General features: G+C 52.1%; 1 protein-coding gene across 5 annotated transcripts in view; it reads right to left on the bottom strand.

Moving 5' to 3' along the window:
- Positions 1–13647, bottom strand: part of CAMTA1 (calmodulin binding transcription activator 1) — a 278929-nt gene that overhangs the window by 125823 nt on the left and 139459 nt on the right. For all 5 annotated transcript variants that reach the window (XM_086625664.1, XM_086625663.1, XM_086625665.1 and 2 more), the window contains one exon: positions 666–737. In XM_086625664.1, the coding sequence (XP_086481790.1) occupies positions 666–737 (72 nt within the window). The remainder of the gene's footprint in view (positions 1–665; positions 738–13647) is intronic.

Here is a 13647-nt window from a genome sequence, read left to right as displayed (position 1 = left end):
CAAGAGCAACCAGTCCATAACACGAACGGCTCTGAAAGTGCAGGGTCAGCATCCCAGTCCAGCGCACGCCTGCCCCGGGCACGCTCCCGCACGCGTACCCAGGCACACCCACAGCAGCTCAAGGAGCCGCCAGGGATATCAAGCCACTACTCAAACCCTGCAGAAATAAGAGGAAAACTCTGCTCAACTCCTCCAGCAGCTTCACTGTGCACACAAAAGTCAGAAGAAAAACCACTGAGTGTCCCCAGAAAACCCCTGTGAGAGCAGCTCCTCCCCAGGGCTGCCCTGAGCTTCGCCTCGAACTCAAACACAGCCGCAGGGCCGATGCCTCTCCCATGCCATCGTGTGCCAGTACAGCCGCTGGCTTCCTGAGCTCCTGTGCTGGCCCCACTTCGGAACGGGAAAACCCAACTGGAAACCTTAAAAAGCCTCACGCGAGTGGACTCTGTTTAGGGGACGTCTGAGCAGCTCCACGTTTGCCAGAGAAAATACGTTATTCGTACCTCTGAACAGAGACGCGCAACTAAGAAAATCCGTCTCACCTTCAGACAAACAAAATCCCCCCCAAGAACGAGACAGGGGCCGCAACCCCCCAGCAGCACCCGACACGGCTGTATGGGCTCAACCGCGTCACCCCGGGACAGAGGAGCTTGTCGCCGTCCTACCTGCAGAAGCCAGTAGCACCTTCTGTGAAACGTGGGGATGATGGAGGAGTGGACGTAGCAGCCGTACAAGCACTGGGGAGACAAAAAGAGAGAAAGTAGAGTCGGGTTAGCGAAGGAAACCATCGCCCGAGGAGGCAGCGCCGGGGACGGCGCGGCATCCGCTACCGGAGGACGTTGTTTCCGAAGCGGGTCCGGGGCCGGTGGCACACACCGGAGCGCAGCGCCCCGATGTTTTTTTTAAGCATTGCTACAGGTCACAGTCTTGCTCCCCCGGCAGCCCCCTGCGCCGGCGCGCGGCGCTCACCCGCGGCTCCGCACCCCGGCGCTCTGCATCCCCACACGGCACAGAGGGGGGTTGGTCAGCCGCGTCTTCATCTTTGCTTCAACATACTTTTATTTTTTAAAAAACACAACACGAACATCTCTTTTCCGTGGTTCTCCCGTACACCTGGGTATGTAGACTGGAAATTCAGGGTTTGCAAACTGAGAAGCTTGCCGCCGGCTACGTTACACAGCACAGTGCCAGAACACAGTCGCTTTTTTACTGCCTTCATTTTTTACGTGAACTCTGCTTCTCTGAGCAACTGAAATCAGTCAGGCTAAGGAATTCTTTCTGCAGGGAAAAATCAAATTTCCAGTACGTTAAAACTTTTTGACACCACTGTCGGTTGGAAGCTAAACCCAGTGCAAACCAAACACACGGACCAATTTTTAATTTAAAAGATCCCAGTACAATTCCTGTCCGCAAGATTTGTTTATTATTAAGAAAGTAATATTATTTTCTGACTCTGCTGGCTCTTAATATAGCGCACACAGGGGATGGGTGTGCATGTAACGATATATTCTCCCACACCAAAGGTGATTAGTTTTCCTTAAATGTGAGACTGCTACAGCTCAGCAATCTGTTGCAGCTTTATTCAGATATTTCCCCGGGAAGATCACGGGCCCCAGGTATTTTGGGCACACCAGTATTCTGCCATTACAGAAGGAAAAAATAAAGAAATCCAACCACAGGGGTTTTTAAGGTCTGTTTCACTTCAGTGACGGCATCAATCGCGACGCCTCTCACGATTAACGTGCTCCTTGCCCACGTGCAAGCCGTGCCCATGTCCTGCTGGGGGGTGCAGATCAGCCTGGGGTGCGGCGATTGTCACCGAGCCCCTCCCGGCACCAGCGGCTGCAGGACAAGGCCGTCCCTGCTCCGGCTGAACTTCAGCAAGACTTTGAGCCGCGTTCGGTGAGACCTGAGTGGACGGGTACGGGAAAAACGTATCACGTCGGCGAGCGCATGGCAGGCTGGCGGCAGCGCCTCCGCCCCGGGATCGCCGCGCGCGAGGTCGGCCCGAAGTAGGGATTTAAAGACCGCTGGCTGCTATCACCAAGTTATTTTTAAAACACAAACGAGAGAGATTAAAAATGTTTTTAAATGTGTCAAGGGTACATTCCACACACAAAAAAATCAGGGAGGAAAAACAGAATGGGGGAAAAAAAAACCTGCAGAAAATAATCCAAAGAAAAGCTTTGGGATTTAAATCCCACCACTCAGCCCAGGGAAAGGCGGCCACCGTTTGTTTAAGATAATCCCTGACAGTGACTCCCAGCCACACCACTCCAGGGGCCGCATTAAAAGGTCTTTAATGTTTCGTCCCACTGACTCAGGGCCAGTCCCCCGTGCCGGGAAGCAGCATGGCAGGCACAGCACCTCCCAGCCGCCCGGCTGCCCAGCCAGGACGGGACAGGAGAGCCGGGCTGCAGGAGCCCTCGTGACCGTGAGGATCACCCGACATATGTCCACAGATACGAGCGCGTGTCGGCACACCCCGCTCGGATCACAGCCCCCGTTTGCTGTGAAGCCGATCGAAACTTCACTGGGATTGAAACGAAAAATAACGCCGAGCGCTAACGCCGAGCCCCGTGAGCTCGCGGCGCTCCACAGGTGGGAAAGCTGCTCCGTCTCCAGATCCCTCTTGCGTGTAATTCTAGAGGTGTCGATAACGGATTACATAAAAGCATCCCACCTCCACGGAACTGGTTTTTTTTCAACACTTCAGCAAATCATTAGGAAAACCCTGTCAGTTCATAGAATTTACGACGCATCCAGAACACAGAAGTGCTTTTTTAAGTTTCCCTTTTTCCCCCCACATGGCATGATGCAGGCATCAGGTCTGGAGGGATGTTCTGCCTCGGGTGGCAGGGACGAAGCAGACCCACGGGTCAGCACATCCCCCGGCCTCAGAGAGACCGCGGGGAGCTGGAGCTCTCCTCCACGGGCACCGTCCGCCTGCACCGAGAGACAGAGGGCTGCGGAGAAACGCACTGCAGTGGGAGACACGCAGCCTGGAAACCCAGTGCTTGGAATAAGGACAAAACGAGGGATGGCGGCAATAAAAATGACATTAATTTTTGGATAAAAAGGCATTAAAAAATGTTTAGGATATAAATAGAAACCTTAGAAATCTGAGCGTCGTTGTTTTGGAGGATTTTCAAGGTTAATAAGTTAAGTGCCATTAGATGACATCAAATGGAAAGTCTGACAGCAGAGTACGAGTGGCTTCACAGGGAGAGGGGGCACGGAGCCGATGCTCCCGCGCTCGGCTTGGCGCAGACCCCCGCCTCTGCTGCGGGGCAGCGATGGACCCCCCGCCTCATGCCGTGGCACGGCCGCCGCGCGCCCGTCAGCAGCGGAGGGCGCGACACGCGATGCCACAACTAATTAAGAGAAGGGAATTACCTCCCCGGCTGCCTTGGGAGGCAGGTGGCCGGGGTGTGCTCAGTGCCTTCAGCTAAAGGAGTCTTTAAAAGGAATTCTTGCTCAAAACAGGCAAAACCTGGGGTTTCATTAGCAGGGGATGCTTTTTTCTTTTTTTTTTATCTTTTTTTTTTTTTATTTTACTGGGGAGGTAGAAGAGGCGCAGGGCTGTGCGGCTGTGGCTGTGTTAATGGCAGGCCGGGCTCTCAGCCAACGCATTAAGTGAAATCGAATTCCTGAAACCAGCTTTAATCAGCAGATTTTTAAGGTTAGAACGACTCTCTCCTCTGGAAGGCTTGCCAAGGTTAATTCTGTCCTGAGCCGCCTGAATTAATGGGCTGGACAGGGGAGAACATTTTTTTTTTTTCATGATGCTCTTTTAAGTTTACAAAATCTCCTGGAGAAAAGAAATGGCATTTCTGAGCCGTCTGAGGAGAAACGCCGCTTCAGCAGCTCATCGATCCCTGTTCGGAGAGCAGAGCCGAGCCGTGCGCGGCCGTTACCTCCCGCGGGAGCCGCGCAGCGCGGCAGCGGCATCGCTTCGTCCCCGCAGCCGCGGCGGCACGGGGACGCCCACGGCGGTGCCGGCAGCTCCCGCCGTCGCCTTTCAGGGACGGGTGGGGGATGCCCCTCTGCGCTGACGAACTGGCCGAGAGCCGCGACCCGCGCCATGGCCCTGCGGATGCGAAATCCAGACCCGCCTCTGGAAGGCTGCAGCTACCAGCACCTTCTCCGCAGCCTCCCGCCGCCCCCGGGGAGCCGTGCCGTGCCAGTGCCGCGTCGTCTCCCACCTTTTTGAAATTGATGGATAATTAAGGAGAAAAGGGCCTTCTCTGGGAGAGGGGGAGAGCTGTGCAATTACAGCTGCCCACCCCTCTGTTCGTATGCAGACCACGTCTTGCATCACCAAACTTCTGAAAACCAGAGGTGGGGGGTTGGAAAAATCAAAGTTGTAGTGGATTTTTTTATCCCGAGCTCCTTAAAATGATCGTGGCTTATTTAAAAATACAATAATGCCGAGGTGTTCTTCCTTAACAAGACCACCTTGGGAACGGAAATAGGAAAGCAAGAGAATCAAAAATTCAAGACAGGGTTGGACAGGCTTTGAAATTCTTCTCCCTGAAGAGTTACACCAGTGGATATTTAAAAAAAAATAAAAACCTCCTAGATTTTGTTCAGATTTTCACATCGAATTCCCAATTCCCTTAATAAGAAGCTAAATCAATCTTTAGAGAGCAAACCACGCAAGACCTGTGGCTCTAAATTATTAAAATATACTCAAGTAATTTTACAGTGTAAGGCTTCGACTTCCAAACCCCCCGCAGCCTGCAGACATCACAAGCAGGATCCGTAGGGGTCATTTGGGAAAAAGGACCGTGCCCTCTGCCTGGGATTTACCAGAGGCAGGGGTGGCCCCGGCCCCCTGCGTGGGACCACCGGTACATGCTCGTGCCATGGTGCCATTCCTGAACAAACTCCGGGGTGCCGGGCACCGGAGACGGCCTCCTCCTCCCAGGGGGCAGCCGTGTCAGCGTCCCTCTCTCCCTGCCAGGTTTTGAGATCCTCCTTCTTTCTTTCGGAGAGGAAAGAAGAGAGGGAGGAATGAGCTCGGCAGCAAAGGGCAGGCATTCCCTGCAGGAACCCGGACAGCTCAGGATTTGCGCTGAAATCCCGAAACAAACAGTCTTTTCGAAGGAATATGCTCAAGGCAACAGGAGCAAAAAGCACCCTAGATCATGGAATCTGACTGCCAGACAGTGAAATCCAAAGCACGGTTTAAAAAGAAAAAAAAAAAAAAAGAAGCTTGAAATCATCAAAATAGGGGATGTGAAATTCCTTACGAAACAGCTCCTGAACGAAGCAAACACACCCGCAGGAGAGGAGGCTGCTGCCCGCAGCCACCCAAGGCACGGCGGGGCTCGCAGCCCAGAGAAACGGCCACCAAACACCCCGAGGAGCCCAACGCGGGGGAAGCCTCGGCCCCGAGGGCTGCCGGGACACGCGCTCCGCCGGTGCCGGCTTTGCTCTGCGGCGGTGGGACGGGCAAAGGCAGGCGCGCCTCCGGCAGCCGGTTCTGCTGCCAACTGCCCTAAAATCGAACACCACGTTTCCCACGGCCACAGCAGGATGTCGAAAGCCCCAGTCGGAACGTGATGCTGACGTTTAACAAACCAGGCACCGGGACAGGAACCGCTCTGATGGCCGGTGACATCGGTAGCGCAGGAGGACGGAAGCCACCGCCGCGCAGCCGTGCACCGCGCCACGGAAGGCACAACCCGGGGTCAATCCGGTACGGATTGCTCAGCCGTAGCGGGGAAAACGGAAAAGCAGCTGGGAAGCTCTCACATCGGCACCCTTCAACGCAGTAACCCGTGCTTGGGAGACAGCAGCCCAAATGCCACAACAAAACCCGCTCTCCCGTGCCTGTCACAGACGTTTCCGGTATCTGTTCACGTAGATACCACTGTCATCCTGTTCTTTCCACCGACTTTTTAATATCTCAGCAGAGATGCTATCAAATCTTCCTGAACCCTAATTCTCTGGATTTCATACAAATCCCCATCAGAGACATTTGTCAGCTGTTTGTAGTAATACATTTGGTTTACAGGTAGGAGCCGTTTTCCACCTGCGTCTGTAACAAGTACCCACAAAACTCTCTACCGACCTTCTCCGACAGGGCAGAGCGTGGCTGGAAAAGCACAGCTACGGAAAACCTTGAGTCTCTAACGTGAGCTGCCTCTCGGCTGCCAAATCAGCACACACTGGGGAAACCCCTCGGATTTTGTGTGTGTGACCTGAAGTAAGCGCCCTCCGAGATCAGGTTATCTGCTACCAGATGGTCCTTCCTCCAGGACAGGGATGCTAAAGCCGCCGACACGTTCCAAATCCATTTAAACATCAGATTAGGCTCACCCCTGTCAGCTGCCGGAGCCGTGAGACAGCGGCGGCTCCCGCCAGCTCCATTAATCAAAATTCAGCGAGAAAAGCCAACGTGCTGCTATAAAACCCCTGCCTGGATGCCAACACCACGCACGGGGAACCTATTGCCATCAATCTTACTTCTCCTCCCCGGCAGTGAGACACGGCTGGGGAGGGAGGAGCAACGGTCGGGGCTCGGCCAACGTGAGCGTAGAAGCAGCTTTTTGACAACCCATCGCGAAGCGATGACGGTGACACCGAGCTGGCACGGACGCAACGAGAAACCGACCTCAACGCTTCTCCGTACGGTTCGGCCCCGGCGCAGTCTTTTAAAAGAGGGAGAGGTAACCGTGGCTGAGCCCTGCAGCACCACGGAATCCCCTGGGGGGCAGGTGGGCTGCGCCCGGAGGCCTTGTTTTGATCTAAAAAGGGAAAAAAGCGTCATAGCATGGAGAGGCATCCAAAAGTTCCCGTTACTGCAGCAAAGCTTCGACTAAACCGCTGCTCAACGTGTTTCCTCACTCCTGATCTCAGTGAAAGACAGATGTCAGGCAAGTTCGGATTTTCCTCCAGCGTTTGTAAGACAGCAGCTTTGATCCAGCGAGGCGCAGGAAACGTGCTCAGCTCGCAGCGCCAGAGCGATCTGCGCTGCTGGTGAGGGTGGCCTCTTACCGACGTCAACTGAACTTGAGCAGTCGCCCATAGGCTGCTGGTTTGGGCAAGGAGTCTCTACATACTCATCACAAAAATACCTTAAAATTTCAACGCGGTTGCAAAACCCCAGAGAATGTGGCTCTTCCTCTTTGGGCCACAGCTGGCACAGCTGGAGCATCCCAGCGTAGCTGTGAGCAGCACTGGGGCATTGGCCGCCGCTCAGGCCTTGAGCCTGGTGCAAGATTTTGGTTCTAATCCTATTGGCTCTGTTCCTGAGGTGCTGCCAACCCTCCTGACGCCCTCGATGCCACCAGCAGTTGTACCCAGATAAGGGTTTCTGGACTGAGCTCAGGGATCTCGTCTGACGGCTGATCGAGGGAGGAGGTTACCGCAGCCTCCAAACCCAGAGCCAAGCTCTAGCCGTTGCAGGACCTCACCACTTCTGGCAGCTTTTGTGATCAAATATTGTTCTGTTTACCTCGGGAGTTGTTATAAACCAATTTTTGAAATGTTAAATATTTAATGAAATATTTAAATGTTTAATGAGTTCTTTTCCAAACCCTGTTTTCCCTCTGTGGATCTCTGAAGTCCCCACTGGGATTGTGGGTTTTAACTTTCTTACTGTTAGAAATGGTTCTTCCAACGACATCGGCTAATTGACAGAAATCTGCGTATACAGGTACCAAACTTGGGTGCCCCAAATTCTAAAATGTAATTTTTCTGCCTGCAATCCTGTGCTGTATGCCTGACAGATGTCCCTCCACCCTCCCAATCTGATCCTCATGCCTTTCTTTACCATAGTCCCACTGCACAGACTACAGCTCTTCACCCGAAGGCTTCTCGCTCAGGTCCCTGTGAACCACTCCTGTCTTCGGCACACTTTGCTGCGTCTTCCTCACGTGCAGGAAGGAAAGCAGTCCCTAGAAAGTGATGGATTTTAGCATCTTGCCTTGATTTTTCCAGTGAACGCTATCTCCTTTAGGTCTACTCTTTAGACTCACTATGTATTCTTTCCATCAGACTTGTCACAAAGGGAAAGTTACATAGAAATGTTTTTCCGAATCCAGTGGGGCCATCACGCAGTGGGTTAAATTATAACAATAAAAGAGTCTGTAACGGCGTTTTCCAGCCTCCCCAAAACTCTCTTGTCTATATCTGGTCTTTACACTGGTAGCCTGTGTTTTCCGTAAGAGCATTTACTGTCCATGGGCTACTGAATCCTTCAGCACCCACCCACTGATCTCCTACCTGCAGCTCAACAGCAAATCACCGCCCAAGGTCGAGCCTTTCGGCAGCGCGGTCACGTCCCATGCGAGCCACCGCCTCCCTCCGGCTGCGGGAGCCCGGAGACGGACCCCGCCGCCGACCCCCCGCGGTCCCTGGAGAGGCCGGGCAGGCGCCGGCAGCATCAGCCCAGAGAAATTCACCCTCCTCCAACAGCGAGAAGCAGGTTCGGTTCCTGACGCTCCATTGCAGACCGAAACACCACCACAGCACGCTGCGTGCCAGCTATCACACTCTGTAATTTTTATACTGGTAATTCTTTTAATAAGAATTCTTTAAATATTTATGGAAAGCCACGCGCGAGGCCAGTGCAACAAGAAGCGATGGCTTTAATCTCGGTGCGCTCCGCGGCCGTCCCGCCGCTGCTCTGCGCTTGCTCGGGAAAGCAGAGACACTTTGCAGGGACACCGTGTCCCCCGGCAGCGACGCTGCAGCCCTGCCGCGGCCGGCGGGAATTCCGACACCGGCTGCAATGCCGCGAGCGTTCCCACAGGTCTCCTAAGCCGCCCAGACCGCGTCCCGCACTAAGTCGTCGATGAAAAGCACGTGGCACCACTGCTCTGAAAGCGAACGCTCGACAGCGTCTCCACGAGCGCAACGGTTGGTACGAACCGGCTGTTACTTGTGACGCTGTCGGCTGCCAGCGGATCCCACGGGAACCGCCCGCGCGAGCCCGCGACTTTAATCCTCAAAGCCATCTTGGCCACACGCTCAAGACTGGGTTATCCTTGAGTTTTGACTACAACCAACCTCATCAAATCTTTCATGAATTACGCAAGAAGCAAAATCCCCAGCCCGGTCCTGCTGTAGGACCATTGGAATGCCGCCCCGCACACCCACCTGCAGTAGCTGCCTGATCATAAACGCGTATTTCTTTATTAATATGGGGATACTTTAATCTCAGTCTAATTTTACCTTTAGGGAAGCTGCATCCCGAGGCTGTCAGGCGCGAAAACCTTCCAGATGCAGCGGTGTAATTTGTATTCAAAGCAGCAGGTCTATCTGTCAACATGTTTGTCTCCCCTATCTGCCAACTCTTATTTATAATCCCATTCAGATTAATGAATGACAGTAGTTCTCATCACAAGAAATTTGATTAATCAATTTAAGTGCTTAATCACCCCGGCCTCAGTGAGAACCGTACGGGAGGGAAACTGCCTGGATAGGGACAAAGTGGTGAGAGGCGGGAGGAAAACATCGCAGCTTTCCCTTGGGAACGGTTCAAGCGGGGAGTGTGCACAGGATCCTCGATGGGATTACGAGCTTTCCAGGAGCTGAAAAGTTTCCTTAGGGGCAGCGGTCACGGCCAATTAGTCACAAAATATCCTTTTCAAACCACCTCCTGATCCGACACGCAAAGCTCCACGCTACCCACCTCATGCCCTGCTACCCACGTCGCTCACCATCAAACTCCGAAGCCGTAAACCACAACAGAAGCCCCCGGAGGATGACTGTGATAACCCAACCGGGTGTCCTGGAGGCCACTGGGCTGCTCTGAATCCACTGACAGCCCCACCGGGCGTCCTGCGCAGCATCCCGCTCCGAACCGCTTCCTGCCCATCGCTTGCCCGTACCACAAAGACCCCCACAGCTTGGCGGCCGCCAGCTTCAATGCTCTAGAATAATCCCCAGGGTTTTCGGGAAGACCTGGGAGATGTTTCAGACAACTGGTAAGAGCAAGACTGAGTACAAATCTGAGTTTGCAAGTGATTATTAAGAGCAGATCTGGGTGACAACAGCTTAACGCGAAGCCCAGACTGCCGTATTCTCGGCTAGGAGGAAAGCAGCCCGAGGACCCTGACATCAGCGAGTGATTAATTGGGGAAAAAGTGGTACAAAAGGCAGCTTCGGCTCCACGAGATGGTGTTCTAACCTGATCTCTCAGCAGTTACTCAAGTGGGACACATAAAACCTACGGGACAGAGACATTACGCGGGTCCCCGCACATCATCTCGGCTCCAGCAGCCTGTGCAGCCGCACGTTTCCCCAGGTTTGAGGGCTTCTTGACTGTCACCACAAGGTTAGAAGAATTGTGAGCTGGAAAATCATGGAGCATATTAATGTCAGACTGAAATATCACTACAATACACAGAAGTATTTTATATTTATTCTCTTTTAGAAACATTATAAAGACAATATAATGAGAACGTTGCAAACAAGTCAAGTGTTTCCCTCCTAATCTGGCAATAAAAATATGTCAAAGAAATGCCTAAAATCCTAATAGGAGAACAAAAAAATAACGGGCTCGGCTATGACAGGATTTAGCTGCGATTTTACTCGAAGGCTTTAATCATATCTGCTACAACATAAATGGAAAATCAGACACAAAGCTGTACGAACCATTAACATCTGTGTTGGTCGTCTCAGCTGTTAGGGAGGCCGAGCCCGCCGAGATTCGGCAGAGGTTAATGAAGACAGGTAGAGGTCTAAACACGTCTGCATCCGAGGAAGAGTTGCACAAAAAAAGGATTATTGAGCTGGTCTTAGCAGAGACTCGACCGAGGTAGCAAATACACAATTATAAAAAGTATTTAGAAAGTGATTAGTCCTTCCATTTTAACATCTGCTGTAAGAAAAGAACAAAGGGTTTCTTGATTAAATTAATGTCTGATGAACTCAAAATTAATAGAGAGGAAATACCCTTTTTTTCAGGGGATATCCAGGCGTTGGAAGTCAGCACTGTGGAAAAGAGGGAGTTTGACATCAGAGACAGATCACAAAGGGCTGAATAATTTTGAACTTTTGGGAGCTATTAATTATACACGCAGTTTTATCCTGGATTAATTTTGTGCTGGAACACAAGCCTTAGCCGACATCTTTTTTGGCAGCCTCTCTTGTGCAAAATCAGCTGTGGAGTTCTCTGCAGAGATACTACACTGTGCCTACGAAGCGACGCGTTCAGCTGGTTTGCGAAGCACCCACCTCCGCGGTGCTGTTCTCTTTACACCACTTACTTCCATTGGAGACCAGACGCCACCCAAGTCAGTGTTCCAATGATCAACATGCAGTCTTCCCCGTCTGGCTGCTTCGAATTCCACGCAAAGGTGGCAAAATTCACCTTATAGCACCAAAAACGTGGGGTGAAAGAGCACGGTTGTGGCAGGGTGACCTGCGCTCCATCGAGAGAGCTCCAGAAGCTGATGTTCCCTTCCCCATTTCAGGGAGTCCTCTAAGGTGTTCAGCAGCTCCTGAATTCTGAAAATCGAATCTAAGCGCATGGAAAACTTGGAAAGACCTGACCTTCAAACCTCCTTCCAATAAATCCCTTAATTAAAAAGCATTTACACAACCTAAAACAAATTATTGCCTATGCCAATACTAAATCTTCCCGTTCCAATTTAAAATCCTTAGAGCTTCACTATCGCTCACCAGCAATGGCAGGAGCTACAGTAAGCATTTAAGAATGTCTTTCTGGACAAGCTGCTGTAGAAATACCAAGTTTATATTGCTTGCAACCGACTTACAAATATTTTGTTCCTGTCCAAAAAGCCCAAACAGCAAAGCGCTGATTTCTCAAGATCAGGGTGCCTAAATTTGCTGAAGTTCATCACCAGCAAACAGCTGAGTGGTTCCAACATTCGATAAGCAGCAAAAAGGTCAACATTTCACTTGTGTTAATTTTTTATCAGGGAATGGAAAGCTCGTTTTCGTGACAGATAATGAATGTTGGAAGAGATCTGCTACGGCAAGATACACAAGACCAGCGTACCCTCTGTACGAAACGGCAGAATTTCAGAGCCCTTCCTCGTGTCTTCCTGAGGTGACATTACCTCTGAGATTTTGCAGGTTACTGCTCGGCCTTCTGGAGAGTTCTTCAGGACTCTCTAACAGTTATGACACTTGGACTGTTGAGGACAGAAAACACAACTCTAAACTCAAAAGCAAGAATCTTCCATATGTCCTGAGATGTTACGGAGAACACAAGCAAAAATTGCAAGCCAAGAGCAAATCTTCTCATTTGTAAAACAATAGTGATTTCTATTGCAGGCGTTCGAAGTATGGATGTCTAAAGAGGATTCGTCTGGATGTTGCCAACAAAAAGTTTATTTGCGTTCTTTCAGGTGGAATGGGGCTTCAAGGTGGAGGTATCTTGGACCTTAGGTCTGGACTGTCCCTCTCCTCCTGCCCTTTGGGCTGCTCAGCTGGGAGGCAGGAAAGGTGTGGTGCTGCACCGCCAAGAGCCGTCCCCGTGCTCTTCTGCACAGACTATTCTCCTTGAAGAGATGCTCGGAGAGCCCTGCCACGTATCGCCCATGTGGCACCAGCTGCTGCGTGGCCCCGAGACCTTTGACTCCACCCTGCCGGGACGGCGTACCTGCCACTTGGTAAGGATGCTCCCGCGCTTCCCCGGCCGCTCAGCCACAACGGCAACAACCGGACACCCGCGGCAAAGGCGCATCGATGAAGTCTGTAACCTGCAACATCTCCCATACGCAAACGTGACACGAAGGGATTGAATTTTGCTTTGACTAACTTGTCACTAGCATCCAATTATAGAACTGGTGGGCTCTGCTGATTAATTATGGACTCACTAGACAAGAGCCTTCGCACAAATTAATCTTATAAACTCCGCTCACACAGATGAGATCTTACACATCCCTCTTCGACCTTTTGTACTTTTTAACCAAGAAGCTGAAAACACCAGCGCACAGCGCCAACGGAGCCCGCAGGCTATTCTGCAGGTAATGAGGGATGCCAAGCCCCCCGTGTCTGCGCCTTCCGCATCACTGGAGGTCACCCAGAGCCCACCTCGGGGCTTGGCGGTGACGGCAGCAGCCGGGCACTGCCTGGCTCCGGGTGCAGCACACCTCCCCACTCCTCCCTGGGCTGCGGGGTCCTGCCATGCGTGCGGGGAAGGAGACTCAGGTGACCACAGGGCACTGACAAACGAAAGTCAAGTGACTGGCTGGCGGTTCCAACAGCTCTGCTTCTGAAGTGCTTCCTGCGTATCTCCTCAGTGAAGGCAAGACAGCGCTGACGAGGTACTTGGCAAAACAGAATGCTGAATCATTTTTAGTATTTCTCAGGCAGAGGGAATCTTCCGTCTTCCCCATCACAGCCAGCTAAAACACTCGAAACATTTCTCCTAGGCTGACAGTGACTGGAAAAGACCACGAGACTTCAGAAAATAAACTTTCAAGCTTTATGCCATTAGGTCTGTTCTTTTCTTCCCGCTGCTTCTCAGAGCGTTTCACTGAGTACGGCAGATCAGCGTTTTCCTCAACCCAAACGACTTCTTCTTTGAACGCGAGTGCAAAGCAGACCTTCGCTAGCGTGAGCAGAAAACATGTTCTCCCGATGGAGCAGCAGCGGCAGGTCTGGCGCGCTGCACCGCCGCTCGGAGCCTGGCTCCCGGCTCCCGCAGACAAGGTGTGC

This window comes from Tauraco erythrolophus, chromosome 23, assembly GCF_009769465.1.
Source record: "Tauraco erythrolophus isolate bTauEry1 chromosome 23, bTauEry1.pri, whole genome shotgun sequence".
Lineage (NCBI taxonomy): Eukaryota > Metazoa > Chordata > Aves > Musophagiformes > Musophagidae > Tauraco > Tauraco erythrolophus.
This window is presented reverse-complemented; position numbering and strand designations above follow the sequence as displayed.